The 26,527-nt window shown below is 40.2% G+C and overlaps 5 protein-coding genes across 7 annotated transcripts; 1 reads left to right on the top strand and 4 right to left on the bottom strand.

Moving 5' to 3' along the window:
- The first annotated feature begins 465 nt into the window (after positions 1–465).
- LOC149397796 (Tetratricopeptide repeat (TPR)-like superfamily protein) lies at positions 466–6,209 on the top strand. Of its 3 annotated transcripts, XR_016297056.1 has the most exons (3): positions 466–1,649; positions 5,197–6,054; positions 6,133–6,209. XR_016297056.1 is itself a non-coding variant. In XM_089614978.1 (2 exons), the coding sequence occupies exon 1, from the start codon at positions 539–541 to the stop codon at positions 1,646–1,648; it is 1,110 nt and encodes a 369-aa protein (XP_089471104.1). In that variant the 5' UTR covers positions 466–538; the 3' UTR covers position 1,649; positions 2,987–3,116. The 3 variants fall into 3 exon arrangements, 2 of the variants coding, with proteins under 2 accessions (XP_089471104.1, XP_089471103.1); XM_089614978.1 differs by lacking the exons at positions 5,197–6,054; positions 6,133–6,209 and adding an exon at positions 2,987–3,116; XM_089614977.1 differs by lacking the exons at positions 5,197–6,054; positions 6,133–6,209 and adding an exon at positions 2,724–2,843.
- On the bottom strand, positions 2,330–4,488 carry LOC149397797 (1-aminocyclopropane-1-carboxylate oxidase homolog 1-like). The gene is made up of 3 exons (XM_089614976.1): positions 3,743–4,488; positions 3,015–3,336; positions 2,330–2,877 (listed from the first exon to the last, which is right to left on the bottom strand). Exons 1-3 carry the CDS (start codon positions 4,285–4,287, stop codon positions 2,632–2,634), a joined length of 1,113 nt encoding a protein of 370 aa, XP_089471102.1. The 5' UTR covers positions 4,288–4,488; the 3' UTR covers positions 2,330–2,631.
- An 8,363-nt stretch (positions 6,210–14,572) lies between the features above and the next one.
- LOC149397798 (disease resistance protein RPM1-like) lies at positions 14,573–18,690 on the bottom strand. Its single transcript, XM_089614975.1, has 2 exons — positions 15,109–18,690; positions 14,573–14,817 (listed from the first exon to the last, which is right to left on the bottom strand). The coding sequence occupies exon 1, from the start codon at positions 17,973–17,975 to the stop codon at positions 15,189–15,191; it is 2,787 nt and encodes a 928-aa protein (XP_089471101.1). The 5' UTR covers positions 17,976–18,690; the 3' UTR covers positions 14,573–14,817; positions 15,109–15,188.
- A 1,917-nt stretch (positions 18,691–20,607) lies between these two features.
- On the bottom strand, positions 20,608–23,662 carry LOC149397799 (uncharacterized). The gene is made up of 2 exons (XM_089614360.1): positions 22,343–23,662; positions 20,608–20,637 (listed from the first exon to the last, which is right to left on the bottom strand). Exons 1-2 carry the CDS (start codon positions 23,660–23,662, stop codon positions 20,608–20,610), a joined length of 1,350 nt encoding a protein of 449 aa, XP_089470486.1.
- Positions 23,663–24,514: 852 nt separating this feature from the next.
- On the bottom strand, positions 24,515–26,361 carry LOC149397800 (1-aminocyclopropane-1-carboxylate oxidase homolog 2-like). The gene is made up of 3 exons (XM_089614979.1): positions 25,778–26,361; positions 25,132–25,453; positions 24,515–25,020 (listed from the first exon to the last, which is right to left on the bottom strand). Exons 1-3 carry the CDS (start codon positions 26,296–26,298, stop codon positions 24,775–24,777), a joined length of 1,089 nt encoding a protein of 362 aa, XP_089471105.1. The 5' UTR covers positions 26,299–26,361; the 3' UTR covers positions 24,515–24,774.
- Between the last annotated feature and the right edge of the window lie 166 nt (positions 26,362–26,527).

Here is a 26,527-nt window from a genome sequence, read left to right on the forward strand (position 1 = left end):
AAAAGTCAAGGTGATCTTTGTAGAAGTGGCTGAATTTTAAATTGTGGTATCACAACAAAAACTCTACTTTATTTGGAATCGAAGTAACTATCTACCTAGACTCATGATAGAATTTCTGCAATATTTCGTACTATACACTTGTGCCAAGTGCCAACCCAAAAAATTGTAATTCCTTTTATATTTCTATTAGACACTTGTCCCATAAATATTTTACGATTTTAAATATTATTTTAAATTGGCTATTTCATACCATTTTTCCAAAAACGATTTTCTAATTAAATATTTTTGTCAACTATAAATCACAAATTCAAGTTGCGACAAACTAAAAAGAGGTAAATCAAAATAAATAAATAAAAATAAATCCCAAGTTCCACTACTCTTTGAATACATGTCGTTTTTCTAAAAATAAAACAATGAAAAATATACCAAAAATATGTCGTTTTCTAAATAAGATCTCCGGCTTCAACTAAATCCCATTTTCCAGTTCAATCGCGAAATTCCAAACTTTGACGCTCTCTGATCTTCCCCCAAACCTCCGATGGACACATCAATGGCTACCGACTCACCGGATTCGTTAAATCACCCTCTCTCTGACCACCAACCCTCAGAACCGACGGCCATAGCTGCCGAGCTCGCCTCGCTCAACGACCTCGCCGTCCGCGGCTCGTGGCGCTCCATCCTCGACGAGGTAGGTCGCGCCCGGGCACAGCCTCTCCTCCTCCGACCGCATGATAGCCTGACCTGCGTCGCATTCTCCGCCATGGCTCTCGCCAAGCTCCGCCGATTCGCCGACGCCGACGCCGAGCTTGACTTCCTCGGCGACCTAGACTCGCCGCGATACAGGTACGAATCGCACCCTGAGATTTATCTCACCCGGACTGGATCGATGGTTCCGTTCTCTCTCCGGTGGCTCCGATCTATCCTTCCGATCAAGTTAGCGAAGCGACAGGACGGACTCGACCGGCTCTATTACCTCCTCGATTTCGTCAGAGACAAGGTCAGGGAAAAGCACGATCTTAGTGATTCTCTTAGGGTTTGGAAAAAGAGAGAGGTTTTCGTAATGAATTCGATAATCGGAGTCCATTTGAGCAACAAAGAGTTCACTGTGTGTCTGAGCCTGATCAAAGACTCCATGAGCCGAGGCTACACGGATCCGATACTGCTTTCGAAGCTTGGCTACATTCAGATGCAAATAGGCGACCTCGAAGCCGCGAAGAGGTCGTTCAACCGTGTCGAATCGAAGAAAGATTGGGAACAGAATGAAAACGAAGCCGACAAATTGAGTGAAGTGGAATTCGCGAATTTGGTGGATCGGAACAAGGCTTTGACGTATCTCGTTGCGAAGGACTACATCTCCGCGGTTAGGGAATACGATCTCTGCATCGAGAGAGACGATGCCGATTTCGTGGCGATCAACAACAAAGCTCTGTGCTTGATGTACTTGAGAGACTTAGCGGACTCGATCAAGGTCATCGAGGGCGCGCTCGAGAGGGTTCCGACGGCTGCGCTGAACGAGACACTTGTGGTGAATTTGTGCAGCATGTACGAGCTTGCTTATGTCAATCACTCCGACATCAAGAAGACGCTCAATAGTTGGATCGCCAGAGTCGCCCCCGATGATTTCGATTCGTCTTGTACTCGGATTTGAGGTTAGGTTTTATTTTTCATATCGGGCTTTGAACTGCATTAATTGTACATTTCTGTTTGACTTGTGAAGTTGATGATTATGAGATTTTGAATCGGGTTTTAGCTTCTGGCTCTGAAAGATTATTGACTCGCTTCGCTATAACTATGTATGTGATAAATTCTGTAGCTTTTCTTAAATGCACAATTTTGCTAAGAGATGGGATATTTAAGCTGCAAATTATGAAGAAGTTTCATTTGTATGATGAGCTTTTTGTATCTTTGTTTCATTCTTTTGCTTCGACTAAATAAAGCTGCGTACGCAAACATTTCTTCTAATGGACTTGAATGAAATTTAGTACTTGTGTGAGCCCTAGGTTGTGGTGGTTGTTTGGTTTCTTTTTGTTCAACTGTGATATGGAATCGGAGCCGGTTTTTTTAATTTTTTATTTTTTTTCCCTAGAGTATGCAATGTATAAGCAGATTCCAACTGGGTTTATTCTTGGTAAAAATGTGTTTTACAATATGAGCTAAATTGTGCGATTTTAAGTCCTTGCTTGGTGATATAGCTAATCGATATGCATAGAGTAATCCATATACGTATTCATCTGGTTTTTGTTAGAAGGTATTTGATCAAATAATACCAGATACCTTTCTTGATTTTTTTAAGTGCTCAACAACCAATCTAAGGTATTCGGTAAAATGTGGTTCACAAATCTTTTTCTTCACACATTCATGTATACAAATTTACACATTTTTGTAACACAATGTAGCATGACAACAAATATCCTGAATAAACACGAAGCATTACCGAAAAACTAAGGATGGGAGCATCATTTTATTGAATCAAATGGATTTGGGGGGAAAAAAAAAACTCAAACCAAACAAGCATAGCACAACATACAACACAAATACAAACACAAACACACATACACACACCTTAATAATATATAATGTTGACCACCACAGTGTAGTAAACTACAAGCCTTTGAAAGATCAAGTGAAAGATCACAGCTTTAGCCGTTCTAGGGGATTGTAGTCTCCAAGTTTAGCGAATAGCGAAACATATTCTTGAACTGTAGTTTCTCTGTAAATTGGAGGATTTTCTTCTGATAAAAGCTCTTTAATAGGCCCGTACAGCCTAGAAGATGTCTCTAAACCGGTGCTGAAGAAGCAAGCCACAGATACTCTTGGTCCAACTTTTCTAGGAACCACTCTGTGTTTTATGCTTTTGAATCTATCATTTGTCATAAGCTGCAAAATATACAATCGAACAAAATTTATTCTCGCTCCAAATTTGTGGGCATTTGATCTGTTTTCTTGGCATATACCAAACAGACCAATAACTTCTCTTTATTATTAGAGAAAAAAAGAAGAAGCAAAAGACTTGCCTGTAGAAGATCTCCAATATTGACGACTAAAGCCCCGTGGACCGGTGGAACATCAAACCACTGATTTTCACACAATATTTGCAAACCTCCGACATGATCTTGCAGTAAGACAGTGAGGAAGTCATTGTCAGAGTGTTTGGGTGTTCCGATCGCCATCTCTGGCTCAGGACACGCTGGGTAATAATGGCCCGCAAACTGAATCCCGTCGGCGCATTCCATGTTCTTTAGGTGGTCCCGGTCTAACCCTAGAGCCTCGGACAACAGCCCGAATAAGGTAATCCCTAACTCCATCACTTCCTTGGAGTAAGAAATTATCTCATCCCTAGAATTTCAATCGCATAGTTAGTAGCATAAGATTAATTATACTGGAGAAAGTAACTCAAAAGATTGGGAAGATCAGAAGCTAGAATAGTCCCACTTTAAAGTGATCTATGGTAGATAGCCGACTGATTATTCATCTTTTGGTGGATATTGGCAGGCTAAAGGCACTTGTTTCGTAATAGAAAAAATCATCAAAATTTCAACGAAAACCGAAATTCAAGTAAAAACTAGCGGAATTTTTTTTTTTTTTTTGGAATTTTTATGGAAAACCAACAAAAATTCATTGAAACTGATGAAAGTTTTTATGCTACTGAAAATAAACTATAATTAGTTTTACGAAAATTCTGTCAGCATTTATGTAAAATGGAATCATCGGCAATCAATATTTAAATCCTTGGTATAAGTACCTGCAAACCTCGGGCAGTTCTTCCCGTAGCGGTGGATTTGGAGCCATGCTAACGACAAAAGTGTCCCTCCAGTGAGCCACAGCAGAGATGAAAAGATCATAATTGCTGCTGTAAACCACTTTTCTCGTGATGTCTCTGCTGTAGAGATCTTTCTTTTTCTCGTTGTCTTGCTCGAAAAATCGCTGCACGCCGTTCTTCGTCTCGTCGAGAACACACAGAGGGATGCCGTGGTTGACCACTTGGAAAAATCCAATAGTCTCCGACGCCTCTCTGACTTGATCGACAATGGCTTTGCGGCGATTTGGGTCCAATCCGGCGAGGCCTCCAAGGTCTATGGTTGGAATGCTTATCTGGGTAGCTTTACTCGGATCCGAATTCTCGTTGCTATCATCTTCGTCGATTGGCTTGCGAAAGATACGAGGGATTTTGGTAATACCAGAATCGACGAGCCCTTTGACACCGGCTTTTGTGTCATCAAAAGCTTTTAGCTCACTCATTCTGTCATATTCTGGCATGGTTTTATCTGTAGATTCCATTTTGTTCATTTGTATTTTCTTCCCTTAAAAACTTGGTTAATTATCTATGATTCTCTCGCTATATATAGGTATGTATATCTTGGAGAAGAAAATTTAAAGAACAAGGGACCACTACGACTACATTGGTCGTTGCCTTGGAGGGCAAGCTTGATTGGCATTTACACGCACATTCCTTGTTCGCCAAGGGCAAGTGGATTTCCCCAAAAAGTATTATTTATTTATTTGTTTGTTTTTAAAGAGTGATTTCCAAAGTTGCTCAGACCACATGTTCTCTGGGGAGGGACCCATGTGCTTTACACCATATAGGTCGTGCAAGATTTTATTTTTTGTTTATTGGTATCATCCCTAAATAAGAAAAAACCATATAATAAAAGAGAAATTTCATTAATTGGGCTTAATAATCCATTAAATATCAAGATTAGATCCTAATGTTTAAAAATATCATGGACTTTTGACCTAAAATCGGATAAAAATATCCATCTGAACCCTATACATCTCTCACTCTTCATTTTTATCATTTCAATTACACTCAAATCCTATCTACTTAAGCGGGTTTCAAAAGAATCATGGGTAAGATTACTAACTTAATCATTTTTACAAAGTTTATGATTGTATATGATAGAATGTAGCAATAAAAATCGATCAGATCTGAAAACATAGTCCAAAATCTGAGTTTTAACTTGTTTGTACGATGGTATACGATATGGTAGGATGAGATTTAACTTTTTTGTATGATGAAATTTTAAAAAAAAAATTACGCTCTGTACGATGCTGTACGATGCTAAATCTGTACGATATGGTAGGATGAGATTTAATTTTTTTGTACGATGAAATTTAGAAAAAAAAAATAAAATTACGCTCTGTACGATGTTGTACGATAGATAAGCTAATTTTGCATAGTTTGACTGTCTTTTGCAGTTTTTGTCATGGTTAACGACACTTGGGAGAAGGAAGGACACCAATGGGTTTTCACCAATGCAGATACGCGTGCATTCGTAGTTCCAAAAGATGTAACGTACACGGAGTTAGTAGATTTTTTATACGAGAAGTTCGAGTTAGACAGATTCGCGTTCGACTTAAAACTCGAAGTCCCATACACAATCCGTACAATTCCGTTGGGTCCTGCCGTATTGAAGGACAATTGTGATGTTTCGCATTTTATGAAGCACAAATATCGAAATAGATTTCCACTTTGTGTAAGTTTGGTACCGAAACAGATCATTGCACCTATTGCGTATCGAGGAGTATATATAGGGAAAGATGTGGAAGTTGGAAGGGTGTCTCGCAGTGAACCGAAGAAGAGACGGAATACACTTGTTATCGAGGATCGACAAAATGATCCTATAATTGAAAACAAAGACGGTGGCTGTGACGAGGACTTGTTTAACGAGTACAAGGGTGCCGAAAACGGTGACGAAGTATACAGGCGTGATAGAGATTGTAATCACAATAGTGACGAATATGATGAATACGAAGGTGGCGAAGGTGATGAAAACGAAGGTGGCGAATGTGATGAAGAGAATAGTGACAGATACGATGGAGATAACAATGGTAGAGGTGAATAATTTGAAGAATTCGTCAATGCAAAAGAATATGAAGAGTTTGTGGAAACGTTTACAGTACCAACGGGTCATTGTGAACCATCGGGTCAATGTCTGCGTGAGCCTCCGATGATCGGATCACCTATCGTTCCTTATTCATGGAAAGCACCCGAGTTCACCGCCGATGATGTTGTGAAGGAAGAACTGAGTCATTATCCAAGTCATTCTTCTACTGGTAATTTAAGTGGATTCGAATGAGATTCAAGTATAATCTGAAACCACCTATTGTTTAACTAATCTTTGAAACTAACAGGTAGCTCAGAAGAAATATATATTGGGCAGCAGTTTGAAAACAAGCATGAACTGAAGAAATATGTCCACCTGTACGCGTTGAAACATAATTTCGAATTTAGAGTGAAATCTTCTTCGAAAAAGAGATGATACATTCTTCACAAACATCAAATCTATATTTTTAACATCTCATCTCTCAAAATATATTTACTCAAGTTCTGTTTATTGTTATTGTTGTTACGTTGTTTTGTTGGCTTTATTTTTTAGTGCAAGTGGTATGGAAAGATGTCGGGTGTTATGTTTCGTCTTCTGGATTGACATCTTTCCTCGTGTGTGCAGACAGTATTTCAGGCAAGTTTCCAGTTTTGACAGATTGCTTCGCTGGTGACTTATTGCTGAGTTATTGCCTCGCTGCTGTCTTCATTATAAGATATCTGCCTCGCTGGAGCTTTCATTGCTAGATATCCTTCGCTGCTATCTTCATTGCACGAATATTCACCTTGATGGAGTAATATTCACCTTGATGGAGTCTTTACTTTAGGATATTCGCTTGAGGCCGGGTAAGGAAACCCGAGATACCTTCCAGGATTGTTCAGCTGCTATAAAAGCCATGCGCTCTCCCTTAGCAGCCTTGACGCTTTATCAAAACACCTAGAGCTCCTAGACGTGCAAGACCGGCGGATTGGGAGGCTTTGTGTATTGATATGAGCGGTGTAATTCCTCAAACACTATTCCAGAAAAGATTGAGTGTTTGTGAGATTTGGGTTTTGTGTTCTCGTGATTGAAGGTTCACGAACTGTTGAAGACTGAAGGTCATCCGAGCCAGGCGGTTGCTCGAAGGGTGGAATTGAGACGGAGCTCAAATTCAGGGGGAGTCCCTGACTAGGTGATCACTGGTGGTAATAGTCTCTAGGTTTTATTGATTTGTTGATTGTAATCAGATATAAACCTTGTGTGTACTATTGACTACAAGATAGTGAAATCCTTTCCACTGGCAGAGTGCCCCCAGACGTAGGTGATGTTGCACCGAACTGGGTAACCATATTGTGTGTCGTTTATTTACTGCACTGTTTGTTGTTTATCCATAATCTGTGTTCAAGCAAGTTGTCGGACACATTGTCAACACATTGTGTGCGACATCTTGTCTTTGCGACTAATCAGAATTTCAATTGGTATCAGAGCAGGCACCTTGATCTCTTAGGTGGTTTCCTGGATTTTTTTTTCTGATTGCCTAATATGGATAGTTCCCGAGAGGGAGGTTCTGTCAATCGCCCTCCAGTACTCGACGAAACCAACTATGGTTATTGGAAGGCACGCATGACTGCCTTCATGAAGTCCCTTGATAGCAGAACCTGGAAAGCAGTGATACACGGGTGGGAAGCTCCTGTTCAGGCTGATGACAAAGGAGCCCCTATTGGTGCAAAACCCGAAAAAGACTGGACTCCTGCTGAAGAAGAGGCGGCCCTTGGTAACTCTCGTGCTCTAAATGCTATATTTAATGGGGTCGATACAAATGTTTTCAGGTTGATAAATACATGCACTATTGCCAAAGAGACCTGGGAAATCCTTGCTGTTGCGTATGAGGGTACCACAAAGGTCCGTGAGCAGAAGCTTCAATACCTCACAACCAATTTTGAAGCTCTTACTATGCTTGAGGATGAATCTGTTGCTGAATTCAACATTCGCATCCGAGACCTTGCCAATGAATCCTACTCTCTTGGGAAACCCATGACCGACGAAGATCTTGTTCGGAAAACTCTGAGAGCTTTGAGTCCCAGATTCAAAATGAAGATCACGGCTATTGAAGAAGTCCATGACCTCAAAACCTTGAAGTTTGATGAACTTATGGGGTCCCTCATGACATTTGAGCTCTCCCTGCCCAAGACAGAGAAGAAACACAAAGGGGTGGCCCTAAAAGGCTCTATTCATAAACAAAAGGATCAGGTATTCTCAGATTCTGATAGTGACATTGAAGATACTATAGCTATGCTTGCAAGAAATTATAGCAGGGTCATGAAGAGATTCAACCAGATGAATGGAAAAAATGTCTCACAAGATGTTAAGGACAAGTTTCAACAAAGATTCCAGAAGGAAGCCAACCCTCACAGGAACAGTGATAGCGGTGAACGACCTGGCAAAGGCAAAAGCATTCAGTGCCACGAATGTGAAGGTTTCGGACATATTCAAAAGGAGTGTCCTAACTTCCTCAAGAAACAGGAAAATGGGTACAACGCTACCTTTTCGGATGAAGATAGCGACTCTGATAAGATAAGTAATTTTGTGGCCTTTACTGCTCATGAGTCTACTAATAAATTTGGTGAATGCTCTCAGAAAGTTGTTCTAGATGGAGAACTATCTGACGATGTCATGAATGACGCATACAATACCTTGCACACCAAATGGGTTGAGGAGTCTCAGATTCTCGACAAACAGAGTGCTCTTATTCTCACTCTGACTAAAGACAAGGCAAGGCTACTAGAGACGATTGTGGATCTAAAGAAGGAAGTCAGTCGGCTGAATGGAGAGCTGGATCAGATGACTAAATCAGTCAGGATGCTGAACTCTGGCACCGACAGCCTGGATAAAATTCTCACAGTTGGAAAGACTGCAAAGAACATGAAGGGGCTTGGGTATACTCATAGTGCTTCCACGTCTCAGACTACTTTTGTCCCTCAAAAGTCTGCTGTTGGAAAGCCTGCAAAGAACATGAAGGGGCTTGGGTATACTCACGGTGCTTCCACGTCTCAGACTACTTTTGTTCCTCAAAAGTCTGCTGCCCAGATGCCGCGAAATATGTGTCAGACATCTGGTCGTGACAAGTTCCAGAATCAGCATCAGCAACATCCTTATAGACCAACCAGGTCTCTTGTCAACAGACCTCGTTGGGTCTGCCATCACTGTGGTCGTAAGGGTCATATTCGGCCATTTTGCTATCGCCTATATGGGAGGAATCTTCACCGGCATCAATCCTCCCACAAGCAAGCTCAACCAGGTCTTTCACACTCATCTCGCATGGAATGGAGAGTGAAAAATGTGTCCTATCGTGCCAACATTGCTTACACCTCCCAACCTGCCTCTACTGGTAACGATTGGTACTTTGATAGTGGCTGTTCTCGACACATGACAGGTGACCAAACCTTTTTATCCAACATAAAACCTTACTCTAACTGCCATGTTACTTTTGGTGATGGAGTGAAGGCAAAGATTATTGGAAAATGTCAACTTAATTATCCTGGTTTGTCTTGCTTAACAGAGGCTTTGTTGGTTGAAGGCCTCACTGCTAATCTTATTAGCATTAGCCAACTTTGTGACTTGAGCTTACGTGTTGATTTTACTCGTGATGAGTGTGTTGTGATAAATGAGGAACAGGTTGAGCTTATGAAAGGAACCAGGACCCCGGACGACTGCTACATATGGTCCCCGGTCAAAGTCTCTCAAGTCACCAAGTGTCTCATGTCCAAGGCAGATGAAGCTAAGATAGGAAAACAGGTTCAGAAGTCGCACAAGATGGTGCAACATCTTACCACTGCACGTGTTCTGGAGCTCCCACACATGGACTTGATGGGTCCTATGCAAACTGAAAGTCTCAGTGGAAAAGGGCAAGCTCAAAGAGACAAAGGAGAAAGCATAGAAGGAATAGCTCCTGAATTTTCTGGCCCCATCATCCCACAACAAAATGAGGTTGTTGAAATAAAGAATCGGACTCTTCAGGAAATGGCTCGATTGATGATGCTTGCCAAAGACATTCCTCTACTCTTAAGGGCTGAAGCACTCAACACAGTTTGCCATATTCATAACAGAGTTATCATTCGTTCGGGCACTACTGTAACTCATTATGAGATATGGAGGGGGAGAAAGAACGTCGAGTACTTTGGCTCTGTGTGCTACACCCTTGCTGATCGGGATCCTCGTCGTAAGCTTTATCCCAAAAGTGGTGAAGATGTCAGGACAGATGCTGGCGACAAAGTGGTCGACATTGTGACTGAAGACGATTCTCCTCGTGATACGTCGTTCCCTGACAAGGAGACTGAAGCTGTGCCTCAAAGATGTGCTTCTTCTACAGTAATTCAGAAAAATCATCATGTTGAAGAGGTCATTGGTGATATTAAAGATGGGATACGTTTTATTGGAAGCCTTTCATATCTCACCACCAGCCGTCTAGATATTGCTTACTTTGTTGGTGTGTGTGCTCTGTATCAAGCTAATCCTAAAGTTAGCCATCTTTCTCGGGCTAAGCGCACTGTAAGGTACATCTCTGGAACTGCTGACTTTGGGCTCTTGTATTCCTATGCTGCTACCTCTACTATTGTGGGATACTGTGACATTGACTGGGTAGGAAGTGCAGTTGATAGAAAAAGCATCTCAGAGTCTGAATATATTGTAGCTGGTAGTAGCAATACTCTACCCTTGTGGTTGAAACAAATGAGTGCTGAGTATGGTGTCGGCCAAGATGTCAAGACATTGTTCTGCAACAACATCAGTGGTATGATTATCTCTAAAAATCAATTAGCTGACATATTTGCTAAGGTTTTGGATGTTGACAGTTTTGAAGATCTTCGGTCCTCACTTGGGTTATGCGTTATTGATCAATAGCAATTACTGTTTATCGGAGGAACTTTTGGTCTTAACTTATGTGCTAATCCTTCGTTGATCCGTGTTCGCGTTACTGTTGTGTTTTATCTCTCATGGGCCCATGTATCTGGTTGGCCCATTCGACTGATTTGCCGGGCTAAAATGCCATTCATTGTCTCTCTGGGCCTAAGAACGATCAAGGTCCACCTTAAGTCACGACGTCGTTTTACTCCCTACCATGCTTTGATTCATGCAGACGGTTACACTCTCGAGAAAGAAAGGGAAGTTACCACTTGTTCGAACTTTGAAATTTCTCATTTTTCTTCGCTGATCTTGAGCTCTGTTTCGCGTATTTGCTCATTTACCCTCTTTGACGGTTATCTGTGTGACAGTTTTCATAGAACTCCTTTTAAAATGGTTGGCACCAGAAGTGGGATCAACACAACCATTCCCTTGGAAAAGGAGAAAGTCACGATGAAGAGGAAGAAAAATGTCGGGACAAGAAAGCCCGGTGCTGAGAGCAACATGCATGGAGTTAGGGTTCGAGGTCTGAAACCCAGCATACGCGCCGATGGTCAGGCCGGAGGTGCGATCGCTGGGTCATCAGTGCCTCCTGAGAATCCATCTCTCTCTGCCGCCAGACGCACAATTCTGAAGAAAGCTGCTCTCTCCATCACTGACATCACAGGAGAAGCTAGTTCCAGCAGTTCGTCTGAGGAAGAAAGAAGAAGTGTCGATGATCCTGAAGAAGAAACCTCATCCGGTGTTTCCCCCGTCGAAAGCCCTCACAAGGTTGTGCTAGGTAATCCTGCTGTCTCTGCCTCTCCTATTGATAGGGTTTCGCTGCCTCATCCTCAAGAGCCTACTCCTGAAGATGCCATTGGGGGCATGTTAGGTTTAAGTAAAGATGTTTCGCAAGATGTGCCTACATCTTCTCAGAGGCAACAAAGAACGTCCGACCCTGTCCAGGATATTGGAGAAGATATCCTTGCTCCTCTGAAAAGGAAAGTTCAGAAAGATGACGATGTGTGTCTAGCCACTCTTCTCTCAGAGAAGAAAAAGAAGAAAAGAAAGCTGGTGGAAGAAGCTGCTCCCACTACCATCCCGGCTAAAAAGAAGATGAAGAAACCGGTGAAGATGGGCTTGAACAAGAAGAAGCTGAAGGGAAAGTTTGTTGAAGAGACAATTCCAGATGTCCTGAAGAATTTGGAAGAGGAAGAAGATGTTGCCCGTCCTGAAGGGGTGTCTCTCATCTCCAGGAAATCTGTCGGAGGTCAAAAGCTTCCCAAGGATGTCCCCGCCGCTCCTCTGGACAATGTCTCCTTCCATGAGGAAGATCGTGTCAGAAAATGGAGGTATGTCTATCACAGATCTATTTTTCCGGAAAAAGAATTGTCTAAGGAGGCCCTGAAGATTGATGTGATCATGGAACTTTTGTCCGACGCTCAACTTGGGAAAACTGTCTCTGGGATCGGGCCTTATTATCCCAGACTGGTGAAAGAGTGCATTGTGAATCTGTCCTCTGAGATTGACCAGCCTCATCACCCTGAGTTTGGGAAAGTCTATGTTCGTGGCCATTGCTTTGATATATCGTCCACTGCCATCAACGAGTTTCTGGGTAGAGGAAAAATTGTCACTGCTGATCGGCTTCCTTCCTTGGATGAGGTTGCCAAAGAGCTCACTAACGATGATAAGAAGACTTGGCCCACCAAGGGTTCTCTGCCTTCCTCAGATCTCTCGGTGAAGTATTCTGTTTTGTACAGAATTGGGATTGCGAATTGGGCCCCTTCCTCTCACGGCTCCAGTATCAACTCCGACCTGGCATGCCTCATCTATCAGATTGGTACTCGGGCGTCCTTCGACTTTGGGGAGTTTGTTTTCAGCCACCTGGCGAAGCATGCTAAGTCCTATGCAGTGAAGCTTCCTATTGGCTTCCCTTCGCTCCTGTCTGGCTTGTTGGTAACTCAGAAGAAGGATCTGCTCAGGGGTGACGATGTTGCAGGTAAACCTCCCAGTGAACTCTCTTTCAGTCCTAAGTTGTTTGAAGGGAAACATGCCAGGGATCTTGTCATGCCTTCTGTCGCAACATCTGTCTCGCTTGGTGGTACCATCAAAGTGGCTCCCCTGTCAGAAAGTGCCAAGAGCGATATTCTCAAGGGTTTGATGGAAGAAGTTGCTGCTCTTAAGGAAGTTATTGCTATCTCCTCTCGAAGAAAGACTGCGTGTGAGCGTCTTATTTCTGTGATGACTCTCCCTTCTGCCACGAATGATGCTTCCACTTCTCAACCAAGTCCATCTGCGTGTCCTAATGAACGAGAATCAGAAGATGATGTCAGCAGCGATTCTCAAAGTTCTCTTGCCAACAATGTCTCTGATCACTCTGGTTGATGTCTATTTGTTCTGTTCTCATTACCTTTTCAGGCTGTTTTTCCTCCCTCTGTGTTGGTCGATCCTTGCCTTTGGTATCTTTTTGAGGCAATCAGGGGGAGAGGCGTCATGAGGTCATTTATTTTGACTCTCTTTCTGGTTATAACGCTTGTATGAGAACTGGTCCTGGAAGTGCTTGCCTAAAAAATAGCCAAAGGGGGAGATTGTTGTTACGTTGTTTTGTTGGCTTTATTTTTTAGTGCAAGTGGTATGGAAAGATGTCGGGTGTTATGTTTCGTCTTCTGGATTGACATCTTTCCTCGTGTGTGCAGACAGTATTTCAGGCAAGTTTCCAGTTTTGACAGATTGCTTCGCTGGTGACTTATTGCTGAGTTATTGCCTCGCTGCTGTCTTCATTATAAGATATCTGCCTCGCTGGAGCTTTCATTGCTAGATATCCTTCGCTGCTATCTTCATTGCACGAATATTCACCTTGATGGAGTAATATTCACCTTGATGGAGTCTTTACTTTAGGATATTCGCTTGAGGCCGGGTAAGGAAACCCGAGATACCTTCCAGGATTGTTCAGCTGCTATAAAAGCCATGCGCTCTCCCTTAGCAGCCTTGACGCTTTATCAAAACACCTAGAGCTCCTAGACGTGCAAGACCGGCGGATTGGGAGGCTTTGTGTATTGATATGAGCGGTGTAATTCCTCAAACACTATTCCAGAAAAGATTGAGTGTTTGTGAGATTTGGGTTTTGTGTTCTCGTGATTGAAGGTTCACGAACTGTTGAAGACTGAAGGTCATCCGAGCCAGGCGGTTGCTCGAAGGGTGGAATTGAGACGGAGCTCAAATTCAGGGGGAGTCCCTGACTAGGTGATCACTGGTGGTAATAGTCTCTAGGTTTTATTGATTTGTTGATTGTAATCAGATATAAACCTTGTGTGTACTATTGACTACAAGATAGTGAAATCCTTTCCACTGGCAGAGTGCCCCCAGACGTAGGTGATGTTGCACCGAACTGGGTAACCATATTGTGTGTCGTTTATTTACTGCACTGTTTGTTGTTTATCCATAATCTGTGTTCAAGCAAGTTGTCGGACACATTGTCAACACATTGTGTGCGACATCTTGTCTTTGCGACTAATCAGAATTTCAGTTATAATGAGAAACTTGAATGGAAAAGCACACAAGTAAGTACAAATTATTATGAACTTCATATAACATATATTTTTTTTTACGAAGTATATATATTCAGGTGCACTATTGACATAGTTTAAAAAAAAAAAGAACAATTCTGTAAGCATCAGAGGAACATAAAATATCTAATGCTTTCCTATAAGCGAAATGGTATACGACTGAAGTTTTAATCAAGACATATATCAATATGAGAGAACCCAATTTGCAGGTGATCTCCATTTTTTGATGTTGGTTTATATCTGTATATTTTTCAGGTCTTAAAACCAATATAGAATGAGAAGGAAAAAAAAACATTTTTTTTTTAAAAAAGGTGGTCTCGTTAAAACCTCTCAAGAGCAAACCCAATGGGAAAATCTCGAGAGAGGAAAAAGTACCTTGAAATATCATTACTGAAAAATTACTTAATCTTCAAGTTCATCTTGGCATCACAAAAAACATAGACAAATACCATCTCAAGCTACAACACTGATAGAATAAATAATCAAACACACATTGTTTCAATTTGAGAATAAATAATCAAACACGCATTGATCAGAAACGCCCAACGTTAAGCATTCCATGCTCCCTGGTGAAAAAAAGTTTGAGGAAAATTAAAAACAAGTTCCAAAAAGAAGTAGTGTCAAGTGAAAGAATATATTAAAACGAAAAATTGAGTATGAAATTAACTTAATCACGCAGCTGTCTAAATATTTACAAGAAAAGAAACAAATAGAAATGAGAGCAGTGTCAAATGTTAATTCTTTTCATTGGGGTGTTGAAACTGGCTTTTATTCGATCTGTTATTATGCAAGTGCTTGAATCGTGAAATGTAAATAATTAAGGCATACATGAAGTTGAGGAAAAATAATTTGGATACCTCATAACGATGTGATCTGCGATGACGTCCAATTCATTTCAAGCAAATTGAAATTTCAATATATTGAAACGTTGCCTACGTCATTGTTGTTCCTCTAGAAGTTTCAAAAGCTCTGTGCTACCAAGTTTGTAAGAATCATAATAAAACCCTTTGCCTTTGTCATACCAAAAAGTGACGGAAGATATGTGCTGAATCTTGCAGTTCTCAGAGCCTCCGTCGGGTTGTAGAGCCTTCACAAATTCCTTTGGCATATCAAAAACTCTAAGGGATTTAAGTTTTGTTAGGTGTTGAAGACTGCCTTGAATTTCCTTCATCAGTGGGGAAGGTCCGATGTCTAACTCCTCGAGAAGAGGAAGTGCTCCTCTTTCAAACTTAATCACCTTTATCCCTTTTAAACTCCTTAAACGAAGTGTCTTCAGCTTTTGAAAACCGCCTTCCTCAAACAACAATTCCTCTCCTTCGTATGTCTTATACATATGAAGGTATTCCAAATTGGGCAAACCTTTGAGGCATTTCAGCGGCTCGTCGACTAACCTCGAGAAACATAACCGAAGACCGAGCAAATTCTGAAGCTCAGAAATCCAATTCGGCAGTTGCTGTAGTCGACAATTCAGATGGAGAGATCGCAAACAAAGAGGAGGAGACGAAATGCAGTTTAAATTTAACACCTCGTTATTGTTGATTGAGGTTAGAAATAACTCTTCAAGATCTTTCATTTTTTCAATAGACTCACAAAGGACTTTACACATCTCTGCACCCACTTTTGAAATGCCAAAAAGTTTCAGTTTACTCAGCCTTCGTAGCTCTTTCATGAAACCAACTTCACCTTCCACTCTAGCTAGTGTTTGTAACTCTTCCAAATTTCCAATCCCTTCATGCATCCTCACACCAACAAATGATTTGACACTATATTTTATTTCACGGTCCAAAAAGCCACAATAAAGATGACGCAATTTATGCAGTTTGTTGATCTCACGTGGCAACTCCAGCACTCGAGTATAATTGACATCCAGTGTTTGCAGATTATGTAGCTTTCCGATGGACTTCGGGAGAGTCTTGACTTTTGAGGCACACAGATTTAGGTATTTAAGGTGTAACAGATACCCTATATCTGACACATTATCAACTGGAGCACCTTGAAAATCAACAACCTTCAACAATTTACATTTTTTGAATAGACCAACTACAAAAGAATCTGATACGTCACTAGTGTTAACAAGAACAGCCGAGCGAATCTTCATATCACAAACACTTTCTAAAACATTCTCTGTAGTGTTGTGAATTATCAAACGCCGACCCTTCTTTTCAAAACTCGGCTTATTTTTCTCAAATAATTGATAAAAACCCAAATTACTAGCTCTCTTTTGGATTACGTCTCGTATCAAATCATGCACTTTGCACCTTTTGTCAGTTCCAAATTGCAACTCAAATGAAACCAAGTTTCTACTGATAAGCTCTGTCATGTACTCGCCAGCGATTTGTTCCAACGATTTGTCTTTTCTCGACTCAATGAAGCCTTCGGCAACCCAAATTTTACATAGTCTTTTTTCCTCAATGAAAAAGTCTTCTGGGAAAGCACCGAAGTACAAGAAGCACAATTTAAGATGGTACGACAAATCATGATAGCTGAGCGAGAGAACTTTTGAAACACTCGAGAGCGCACGTTGTTCTTCAAATTCACAATTGAGATTGTCGAGTACTCTTTTCCATTCTACTTTGCAAAGATTCTTTGTCGACAACAAACCAGCGACAGCAACAACAGCAAGTGGCAATCCTTGGCATTTACTTAATATTTCAAGAGACAAATTTTCCAACTCGGGTGGACAACCTGAGAGTGGAAATGCTTTTCTACAAAATAGCTCCCACGCTTGCTCTGTAGACCAAGTCTTCATCGCTTTGACAAATATTTCCCATGATTCTGACTTATAGGAATCTACGACTTTAGAATTACGAGTCGTGACGAGAATCCTACTACCATTGCTAGTACAAGGAAAAGCATGTTTTATGACACTCCAGAAATCAGTTTGCCAAACATCGTCAAAAACGATCACGTACCTCTTTGCCACTAGAGAGCTTCTCAAGAGAGTGAGCGCTTGTTCAACGCTGGCCATTTCTCCCCCAGATGAGCAGATCTCAGCCATTAGCATCTTGAGAATCTTGTTGATGTCGTAGGATTGGGACACAGTGATCCAAACATGAATGTCAAAGCATCCTTTTTCTTTAACATCGTTGTATACTTTCTTGGCGAGAGTAGTTTTTCCGATCCCACCTTCTCCCACAAATGAAACCACCGTACGCTCAGACGAACCTTCCACCAAAGTAGTGACCAGCTCCGCCGACACAGATCCAATGCCAACAAGCTCATTGTCTTCAAGAAAGAGCGAACCAATGCGAGGATCGACGCGTGAATTCCCTTCCCCGCCACTTGATCCGCCTTGCTCGAAGGGTCTCAGCCCGTACTTCAGACCACTGTCTTTGATTTTTTGCAATGAATCTTCAATTTCTTGAATCTCGGAGGCTAAGTGATGCCGTGTTTTCAGGGTCGTAACGATGTGAGCTGGCTTGCGCAGAGAGCCGATGAAACCGACTTCACTTTGACGGCGGTGCTCGGCGTAATAAGTGTATTCGTCGATGACGTCTTCGATGCGCTCGGCTTCGTCTCTGAGCTGTCTCAGCCACACATCCGTGGCGTCGCTGAACTCTCCTTTGGCAGACTTGGCTTCGGCGTCACGGAGAAGAGGCTCCAAGATCTCCAACTCCTTCTGAAGGCTGTTGACTTGCTTGCGAACTCCTTTCAACGACTTGACTTCGTCGATCAGAAGCTCAATCAGTTTCTCAATCACAGGACTTAGGAACGTCTCTGCCATTGTTGCTTTCAAAAGTTTTTTCGGAGTGGTTTGTGATCTGAATCGTTAAATTTTCAGTGGTGTTGGGTTATTACTTTTTTCAACGTTCTTTTTCTTTGTTTGGTATCTATTCATATTTTCCTTTTTCCTCGTTACTTTCTATACACCGATATAAAAATTTCACCCCAAAATAATTAACAGTCCTGTAAATCATAAATCTAATATTGTTAATGATTTACATGATTAATATTTCAGGAAAGACTTGTACAGTATGAACTAAAAACATATTGAAAAAAACGAATAACTTTTTAATTTATTCCAGAATAACTTTACGAATTATTGTCACTCAACTACTTTATTTGGGGCCATAATTTGGTACCCTTTCCGTAGTGGTGTCGGTATGGAATTTTTACAATTTATAATGGAGCAATTTTGTTTTTAATAAATACAATGAGGCATTATTACGAAGTTATTAGTCATTTACTCGGCATATTTTATATGAACTACAGGATATGTTAATTATGTAGGATGATCAGTAAAGTAGAGTTGACAGAATTATTCTATTGAAAAATGATACTTTTAGACTAATTGGATAAGCAAAAGAAAATTAATTTGAATCGCCACAAGTTTTAATTTTGAAATTTATTTATTTCTCTTTTATTTTGTAGTTAGTCACCGCAGCTGGCCGCATTTTTTTGGCAGTCAGCTGCAGCAATGCGGTGACAAACTGCATCAAATTTCAGTATTGTTATCTGATAGTTGAAAAAAAAAATCTTGAATTGCCTGAAACATAATAGTTAAAAAATGTAATGAATTAGAAAAAAAAAAAAACTCGGCAACAATGAACTAAAAAGCAATTATAAATAACATGTTACTAAGGGTACTTTTATCCTGCAGATTAGAGATACACATAAAAAATAAAATTTTGACAATCTCAACTCATAAACCGAGCTTCATATAATATCACACATACTTTAAAAAATATCTTTTTGTATTTTTTTTTCTCCATTATTGTTTATTATATATGATAAATCTTTTTCGTCAGCTTTTCATAGACTACTTTATTTCGACAAAATTTCACAGTTAAACACTGAATCATCTACCCATACGACCTTAAAAGAAAAGAGAAATTTCATTAATTGCGCTTAATAATTGAATTAATATCAAGATTAGATCTTAATTTTGAGAAATATCTAAAAATGGACTTTTGACCTAAAATCGGACAAAAATACTCCTGTGAACCCTATCATCTCTCACTCTTCATTTTTATCATTTCAATCACACTCAAATCATCTCTACTTAAGCGGGTTTCAAAAGAATCATGGGTAAGATCACTAACTTAATCATTTTTACAAAGTTTATGATTGTATATGATAGAATGTAGCAATAAAAATCGATCAGATCTGAAAACATAGTCCAAAATCTGAGTTTTAACTTTTTTGTACGATGTTATACGATATGGTAGGATGGGATTTAACTTTTTTGTACGATGAAATTTAGAAAAAAAAATTACGCTCTGTACGATGCTGTACGATTCTGTACGATGTTGTACGATTCTGTACGATGTTATACGATACTGTACGATACAACTCTGTACGATGTTGTACGATGATGTACGATAGATAAGCTAATTTTGCATAGTTTGACTGTTTTTTTGCAGTTTTTGTCATGGTTAACGGCACTTGGGAGAAGGAATGACACTAATGGGTTTTCACCAATGCAGATACGCGTGCATTCGTAGTTCCGAAAGAGGTAACATACACGGAGTTAGTAGATTTTTATACGAGAAGTTCGAGTTAGACAGATTCGCATTCGACTTAAAACTCGAAGTCCCATACACAATCGGTACAATTCCGTTGGGTCCTACCGTATTGAAGGACAATGGTGATGTTTCGCATTTTATGAAGCACAAATATCGTAATAGATTTCCACTTTGTATAAGTTTGGTACCGAAATAGATCATTGCACCTATTGCGTATCGAGGAGTATATAAAGGGAAATATGTGGAAGTTGGAAGGGTGTCTCGCAATGAACCAAAGAAGAGACGGAATACTCTTGTTATCGAGGATCGAAAAAATGATCATATAATTGAAAACAAAGACGGTGGCTGTGACGAGGACTTGTTTAACGAGTACAAGGGTGCCGAAAACGGTGACGAAGTATACAGGCGTGATAGAGATTGTAATCACAACAGTGATGAATATGATGGACACAATAGTGACGAAGGTGATGAATACGAAGGTGGCGAAGGTGATGAAAACGAAGGTGACGAAGGTGATGAAGAGAATAGTGACGGATATGATGGAGATAACAATGGTAGAGGTGAAGAATTTGAAGAATTCGCCAATGCAGAAGAATATGAAGAGTTTGTGGAAACGTTTACAGTACCAACGGGTCATTGTGAACCATCGGGTCAATGTCAGCGTGAGCCTCCGATGATCGGATCACCTATCGTTCCTTATTCATGGAAAGCACGTGAATTAGATCAATAGATATAATACTCCATGAATTACCAATGGATATTTCAAAAACAGTTTATTATAAAATTAGTTTTCAGAATATTAATGAGTCAACATTAACAAGTCGCAGGCCTATCTATAGCAGTTAATTAGATCGTTTTTACTATAATTAATACAAAATTTACCAACTGGGTCTAAGCTGTAGATGCCGTGGTTCTTGTAGCCTGTGGTGAATGAGAAATTATAACATGTCTCTTAACATAAACATACAGGAATAGATATAGTTTTATTTTACAAAAATTTACACATTAATATTGTGAAATTCCTTACACTAACATACGTGATAAATAACGCAAACGTGAACATAAAAACAGCGAAGGTATTCCAAAATGTACGAGGTTTCTAGTTATGATGTTGACAATTATCATACTATCTCGCTATTAACAAAAATGGCAGTGAATCGCAGATCTTACAAAATATCAATAAAAAATATCACAAAATAGTTATTTTTTGTGTGGATAACTTGATCGGTTTTGCCCTAGAATTCCTCTTATTTTTAAGTTTTGAACTAGAAAATTCAAAAGCTGGTAATTGTGTTTCTTCTTGGTAAATTGTATTTTATGACATGGGCTAAATTGTACTAGCAGTTTAAGTACTTGCTTAGTTATCTTGCTAATACCATATTCATTTGGTTTTTTAGTAGGTATTTGATCAAATAATACCGGATATCTTTCTTGACATTTTTTTATGTGCTTCATAAACTAATCTTAGGTGCTCGGTAAAATGTGGTTTTACCGATTTTTCTGCACACATTCGTGTGTACAAATTTACACATTCTTGTAACGTAATGTAGCATAGAAATAAATATCCTGATTAAACATAGTATTACCCGAACACAAATGATGGGAGCATCATTTTATTGACTCAACTGGATATTAAATAAATAAACAGAAATTTAACGATATAAGCCACAGAAGCATAAGCATTTGCGTTCTAGCCAACATTTTGTAAATGTTTCGTAAATAATAAAAAATATGACGTAGCCTACATTATTTATGCATATTTAGTAGAAATTTACTTTGCGTTTTTGGTGTTTTTGATAGCGTAAATAAATTTACGTGGCTATTTACAAAAAATTAACGAAACGTTGACTATTGAAAATTTCCAACGTTTCGTATGACTATATAGCCACTGGACCCTAGATAAAAACTCATAAACCAAACGAGGATATAACAACATACATACACACACACACCTTATTAATATAATGTTCACTACCTGATGTGAATTCGTCGGAGTTCAATTTGAGCGGACCGTCTATCGGAAGGTTGTGATATAGACAAAGCTTTCGTGCTCGAAACCTTCGAATTAGGATGGATCGAATGATGTCACGATGGGTTGCGGAATTCCCGTCGATAAATCGGACGAACGCCACAAGAATTTTGAGCACAAATTCTTGATAAGTTCTAGACTAAGAGAATCCTCACTAAACAGACAAACACACTTTTTTCATATATCTTCCAAGATGCCCATACTAGAGCTTACACACACACACACACACACACACACACACACACACACACACACACACACACACACACACACATATATATATATATATAGTCTAGATAATAACCTCTAGACACTAACCTTACATATTCTAATTCAATGGTTATAAAACCAAATGAATGAAAAAAACATGACCACAAAAATAAATAACCATAACCTCTAAGAAAATAAAAACCACCAAGTAATAAAAATTAAAAGCTAGAGGTTACAAAACAAGTAAAAAAAAATCCAAATTTTTTGATGAGTGCATTGGCCTTTCTTCACATTGATGCTTGAGATGTCCTCATCATTCCCTCCGGGTTGAGAAGGATTTGCCCTCAAATCAAATTGTCTTTTCCTTTATTTATTTTTTATTATTACCTCACTTTCTTGGCACATTTGTTGTTGGTCTTTGAAAATTTCTTTTGGAGAAAGTGGTGACAAAGTGATGTCGCGGTGGTTGTGGCGGAAAGTGTACTTGTTGGTGAAGCCGTTGTGAGATACCTTCCGGTCGAATTGCCATGGCCGTCCGAGTAGTAAATATCCGGCCTTCATTGGAACCACGTCGCAAAGAACCTTGTCTTCATATATTCCGATTTTAAATGGAACGACAACTTGTTGAACAACTTTCACACCTCCATTATCGTTGAGCCAATGGAGCTTGTATGGTCGTGGGTGGTTGGTCATCGATAAATCAAGCTTGTCGACCAAGGTAGTACTAGCCACGTTGGTACAACTACCACTATCAATGATCAAACTACATTCCTTGTCCTTGATGAAGCACCGTGTTTGGAAGATTGTTTTTCGTTGAGCGTCGTCATCTTCCTTAGCGAGCACACTTAAGGACCGACGATTCACAAGTGTGAGACTTTTTGGGATGTCATTGGCCAGGTTGTCTTCGTTCTCTTCTTGTTCTTCCGTCGACTCTTCATCGGTGGTGTACTCTCCATTTTCCGTCAAGAACATGGTGCGCTTGTTTGGCCATTGACTAGCGATGTGCCCTCGCCCTTGGCATTTGAAACACCTTATGTCACTATTTCTTGACGTTTCGATGCCGGTCTTGTCTTGAACATCATGAGTGAGTGGCGTGGACGATGGTGGAACCACTATTTTTGAGGAGCTTGATCCTTTATCTTCTTGTTGTTGGTAGGGCATCTTCCAAGGAGTCTTTTCGGCGGTCTTGAAGGATCGATTGCTTCCTCTTCTTAATTTTTTCTCAATGGTATTTGCCATGTGGACCATTTCTTCAAGCTCTACGTAGTGGTGGAGCTCTACTTCGTTGGCGATGTCGATATTGAGCCCGGCTAGAAATCGAGCCATTGTTTGTTCTCGGTCTTCCTCTATGTCGGCGCGGCTCATCAACATTTCCATCTCTTGGTAGTATTCTTCCACACTTCGGCTTCCTTGGTTGAGTCGTTGAAGTTTGATATAAATTCCTCGGTGGTAATGGCTTGACACAAATCTTTTCCTCATGATTGACTTCATTTGCTCCCATGTGTCGATGGCGGGTTCGCGATTTTTTCTTCTATTTAATACCATTTGATCCCACCATACCAAAGCATAGTCATAAAACTCAAGGGACGCGAGTTTGACTTTGCTTACCTCGGAACAACGTCGATCGCCAAAAATCATATCGACTTTTCTCTCCCAATCAAGATAGGCTTCGGGATCATTTTTCCCATAGAAGGGAGGAACCTTCATTCGGACGTTGGCTAGTTCATCTCGATTGTGATTTCGATATCGGCCGTAACTTCTTTCCGACCCCCGTTCATCGTCTTGGACGCCATTTTGGTGTGGCGATTGTATTCGCCGATGTCTTCGACGTTGATAGTCTTGTCGATGGAGTCGGTATTCGCCTTGGTCATCGCTCTCGGACTCGTCGGGATATTGACGGAGTGCATACCTTGGTTGTCTTCTCGCGGCCGGTGGGTTAGGACTTCGTGGTGGTGGAAGTTGCGGTGGTGGAACTTGTGGTGGTGCGGGAGATCGTAGTATGGCTTCTTCGAGGATGGTGAATCTCCTATTCATATCTTCAATCAAACCTTGTAGCAATTCAAAATTCCTCGGCATGTCGTTGTTGTTTCCATCGTAAGACATTTTTTTTTCTTCTTTTGTTTTTTTTCTTTTTCTTTTTTTGGTTTTTTTTTCTTTTTCTTTTTTTCGTGGAGAAGAGGTATTCTAGGATATATAATCTTTGATAGAAATTGGCTCTGATACCACCTGATGTGAATTCGTCAGAGTTCAATTTGAGCGGACAGTCTATCGGAAGGTTGTGATATAGACAAAGCTTTCGTGCTCGAAACCTTCGAATTAGGATGGATCGAATGATGCCACGATGGGTTGCGGAATTCCCGTCGATAAATCGGACGAACGCCACAAGAATTTTGAGCACAAATTCTTGATAAGTTCTAGACTAAGAGAATCCTCACTAAACAGACAAATACACTTTTTTCATATATCTTCCAAGATGCCCATACTAGAGCTTACACACACACACACACACATATATATATATATATATATATATATATATATAGTTTAGATAATAACCTCTAGACATAAACCTTACATATTCTAATTCAATGGTTATAAAACCAAATGAATGAAAAAAACATGACCACAAAAATAAATAACCATAACCTCTAAAAAAATAAAAACCACCAAGTAATAAAAATTAAAAGCTAGAGGTTACAAAACAAGTAAAAAAAAAATCCAATTTTTTTGATGAGTGCATTGGCCTTTCTTCACATTGATGCTTGAGATGTCCTCATCACTACCAGACTTGAGTAAACTATAAGCCATCAAGTGGTAGATCACAGTTTTAGCCTTTCTAAGGGATTAAGGTATTCAAATTTAGTGCCTAGCGAAACATATTCGTGAACTGTAGTTTCTCTGTAAATTGCAGGGTTTTCTTCTGATAAAAGCTCCTTAATAGGCCCGTACAATCTAGAAGATTTCTCCGAACCAGTTCTGAAAAAGCAACCCACAGACACTCTCGGTCCAACTTGTCTCGCAACCACTCTGTGTTTCACGCTTTTGAATCTATCGTTTGTCATAAGCTGCAAAATTTACAATCCAACCCAAATTATTCTTGTTCCAAATTTCCTGGGCATTTTCTCTGTTATCTTGGCATATTAGAGAAGAAAAAAAAAAAGAAGCGAAAGACTTGCCTGTAGTAGATCTCCAATGTTGACAACTAAAGCTCCGTGGACTGGTGGAACATCAAACCACAGATTTTCACGCAATATTTGCAAAGCTCCAATATGATCTTGAAGTAAGACAGTGAGGAAGTCATTGTCGGAGTGTTTGGGTGTTCCGATTGCCATCTCCGGCTCAGGACACGCCGGGTAATAATGGCCAGCGAACTGAATCCCGTCGGCGCATTCCATGTTCTTTAGGTGGTCCCGGTCTAACCCTAGAGCCTCGGACAACAGCCCGAATAAGGTAGTCCCTAACCCGATCACTTCCTTGGTGTAAGAAATGATCTCATCCCTAGAATTTCAATCGCATAGTTAGCAGCTTAAGGATAATCCTTTTGGAGAAAGTAACTCGAAAGATTGGAATAATCAGAAAATGTAATAGTTCTACTTTGAAACATAGCCGATTTTTCATTTTTTTTTTTGTTGGTAGATATTCCCACTCTAAAGGAAATTGTATCGTTATAGAAGATCGTCAAAATTTTGATAAAAACCAAAATTCCAGCGAAAACTAGCCGACTTTCGGGAAATTTTATTTTTTGGAAACCCAGTGAAATCGATGAAGTTTTGGAAATTTAAATCATCAGAAATCTACATTTAAATCCTTGGTTTGTAGTACCTGCAAACCTCGGGAAGTTCTTCCCGGTCCGGTGGATTTGGAGCCATGCTAGTGAAAAATGTGTCCCTCCAGTTAGCCACAGCAGCAACGAAAAGATCGTAATTGCTGTTGTAAACAACTTTTCTCGTGGCGTCTCTGGTGTAGAGCTCTTTCTTCTTCTCGTCGTCTTGCTCGAAAAATCGCTGCATGCCGTTCTTCATCTCCTCGAGAACACTCAGAGGGATTCCATGGTTGACCACTTGGAAAAATCCATAGGTCTCCGACGCCTCTCCGACTTGTTCGACGATGACTTTGCGGAGATTTGGGTCCGATCTGTCGAGGCCTCCGAGGTCTATGGTCGGAATGCTCATCTGGGTCGCTCTCTCGTTGTTATCATCTTCGTCGATTGGCTTGCGAAAGATACGAGGGATTTTGGTAATGCCAGAATCGACGAGCCCTTTGACACCGGCTTTTGTGTCATCAAAAGCTTTTAGCTCGCTCATTCTGTCATATTCTGGCATGGTTTTATCTGAAGATTCCATTTTGTATGCTCTTCCCTCTGTATGTGTTTAAGAAGTTTTATCATAAACTATAATTTTTCTCGCTATATATAGTGTATGTAGATCTTGGAGAAGAAAATTCAAACAAGGAACCATTTAGACTACATTGGTCGTTGCCTTGGACGGCAAGTTTGTCATTTAGTATTTTGGCATTACACGCACGTTCCTTTGACTCCAAGTTGATTTTTTTCTTCAAAAAGTTGTATTTATT

This window comes from Urtica dioica, chromosome 5 (assembly GCF_054948205.1).
Source record: "Urtica dioica subsp. dioica isolate 48M chromosome 5, U.dioica_male_clone48M_v1_H2, whole genome shotgun sequence".
In the NCBI taxonomy this organism is placed as follows: domain Eukaryota; kingdom Viridiplantae; phylum Streptophyta; class Magnoliopsida; order Rosales; family Urticaceae; genus Urtica; species Urtica dioica.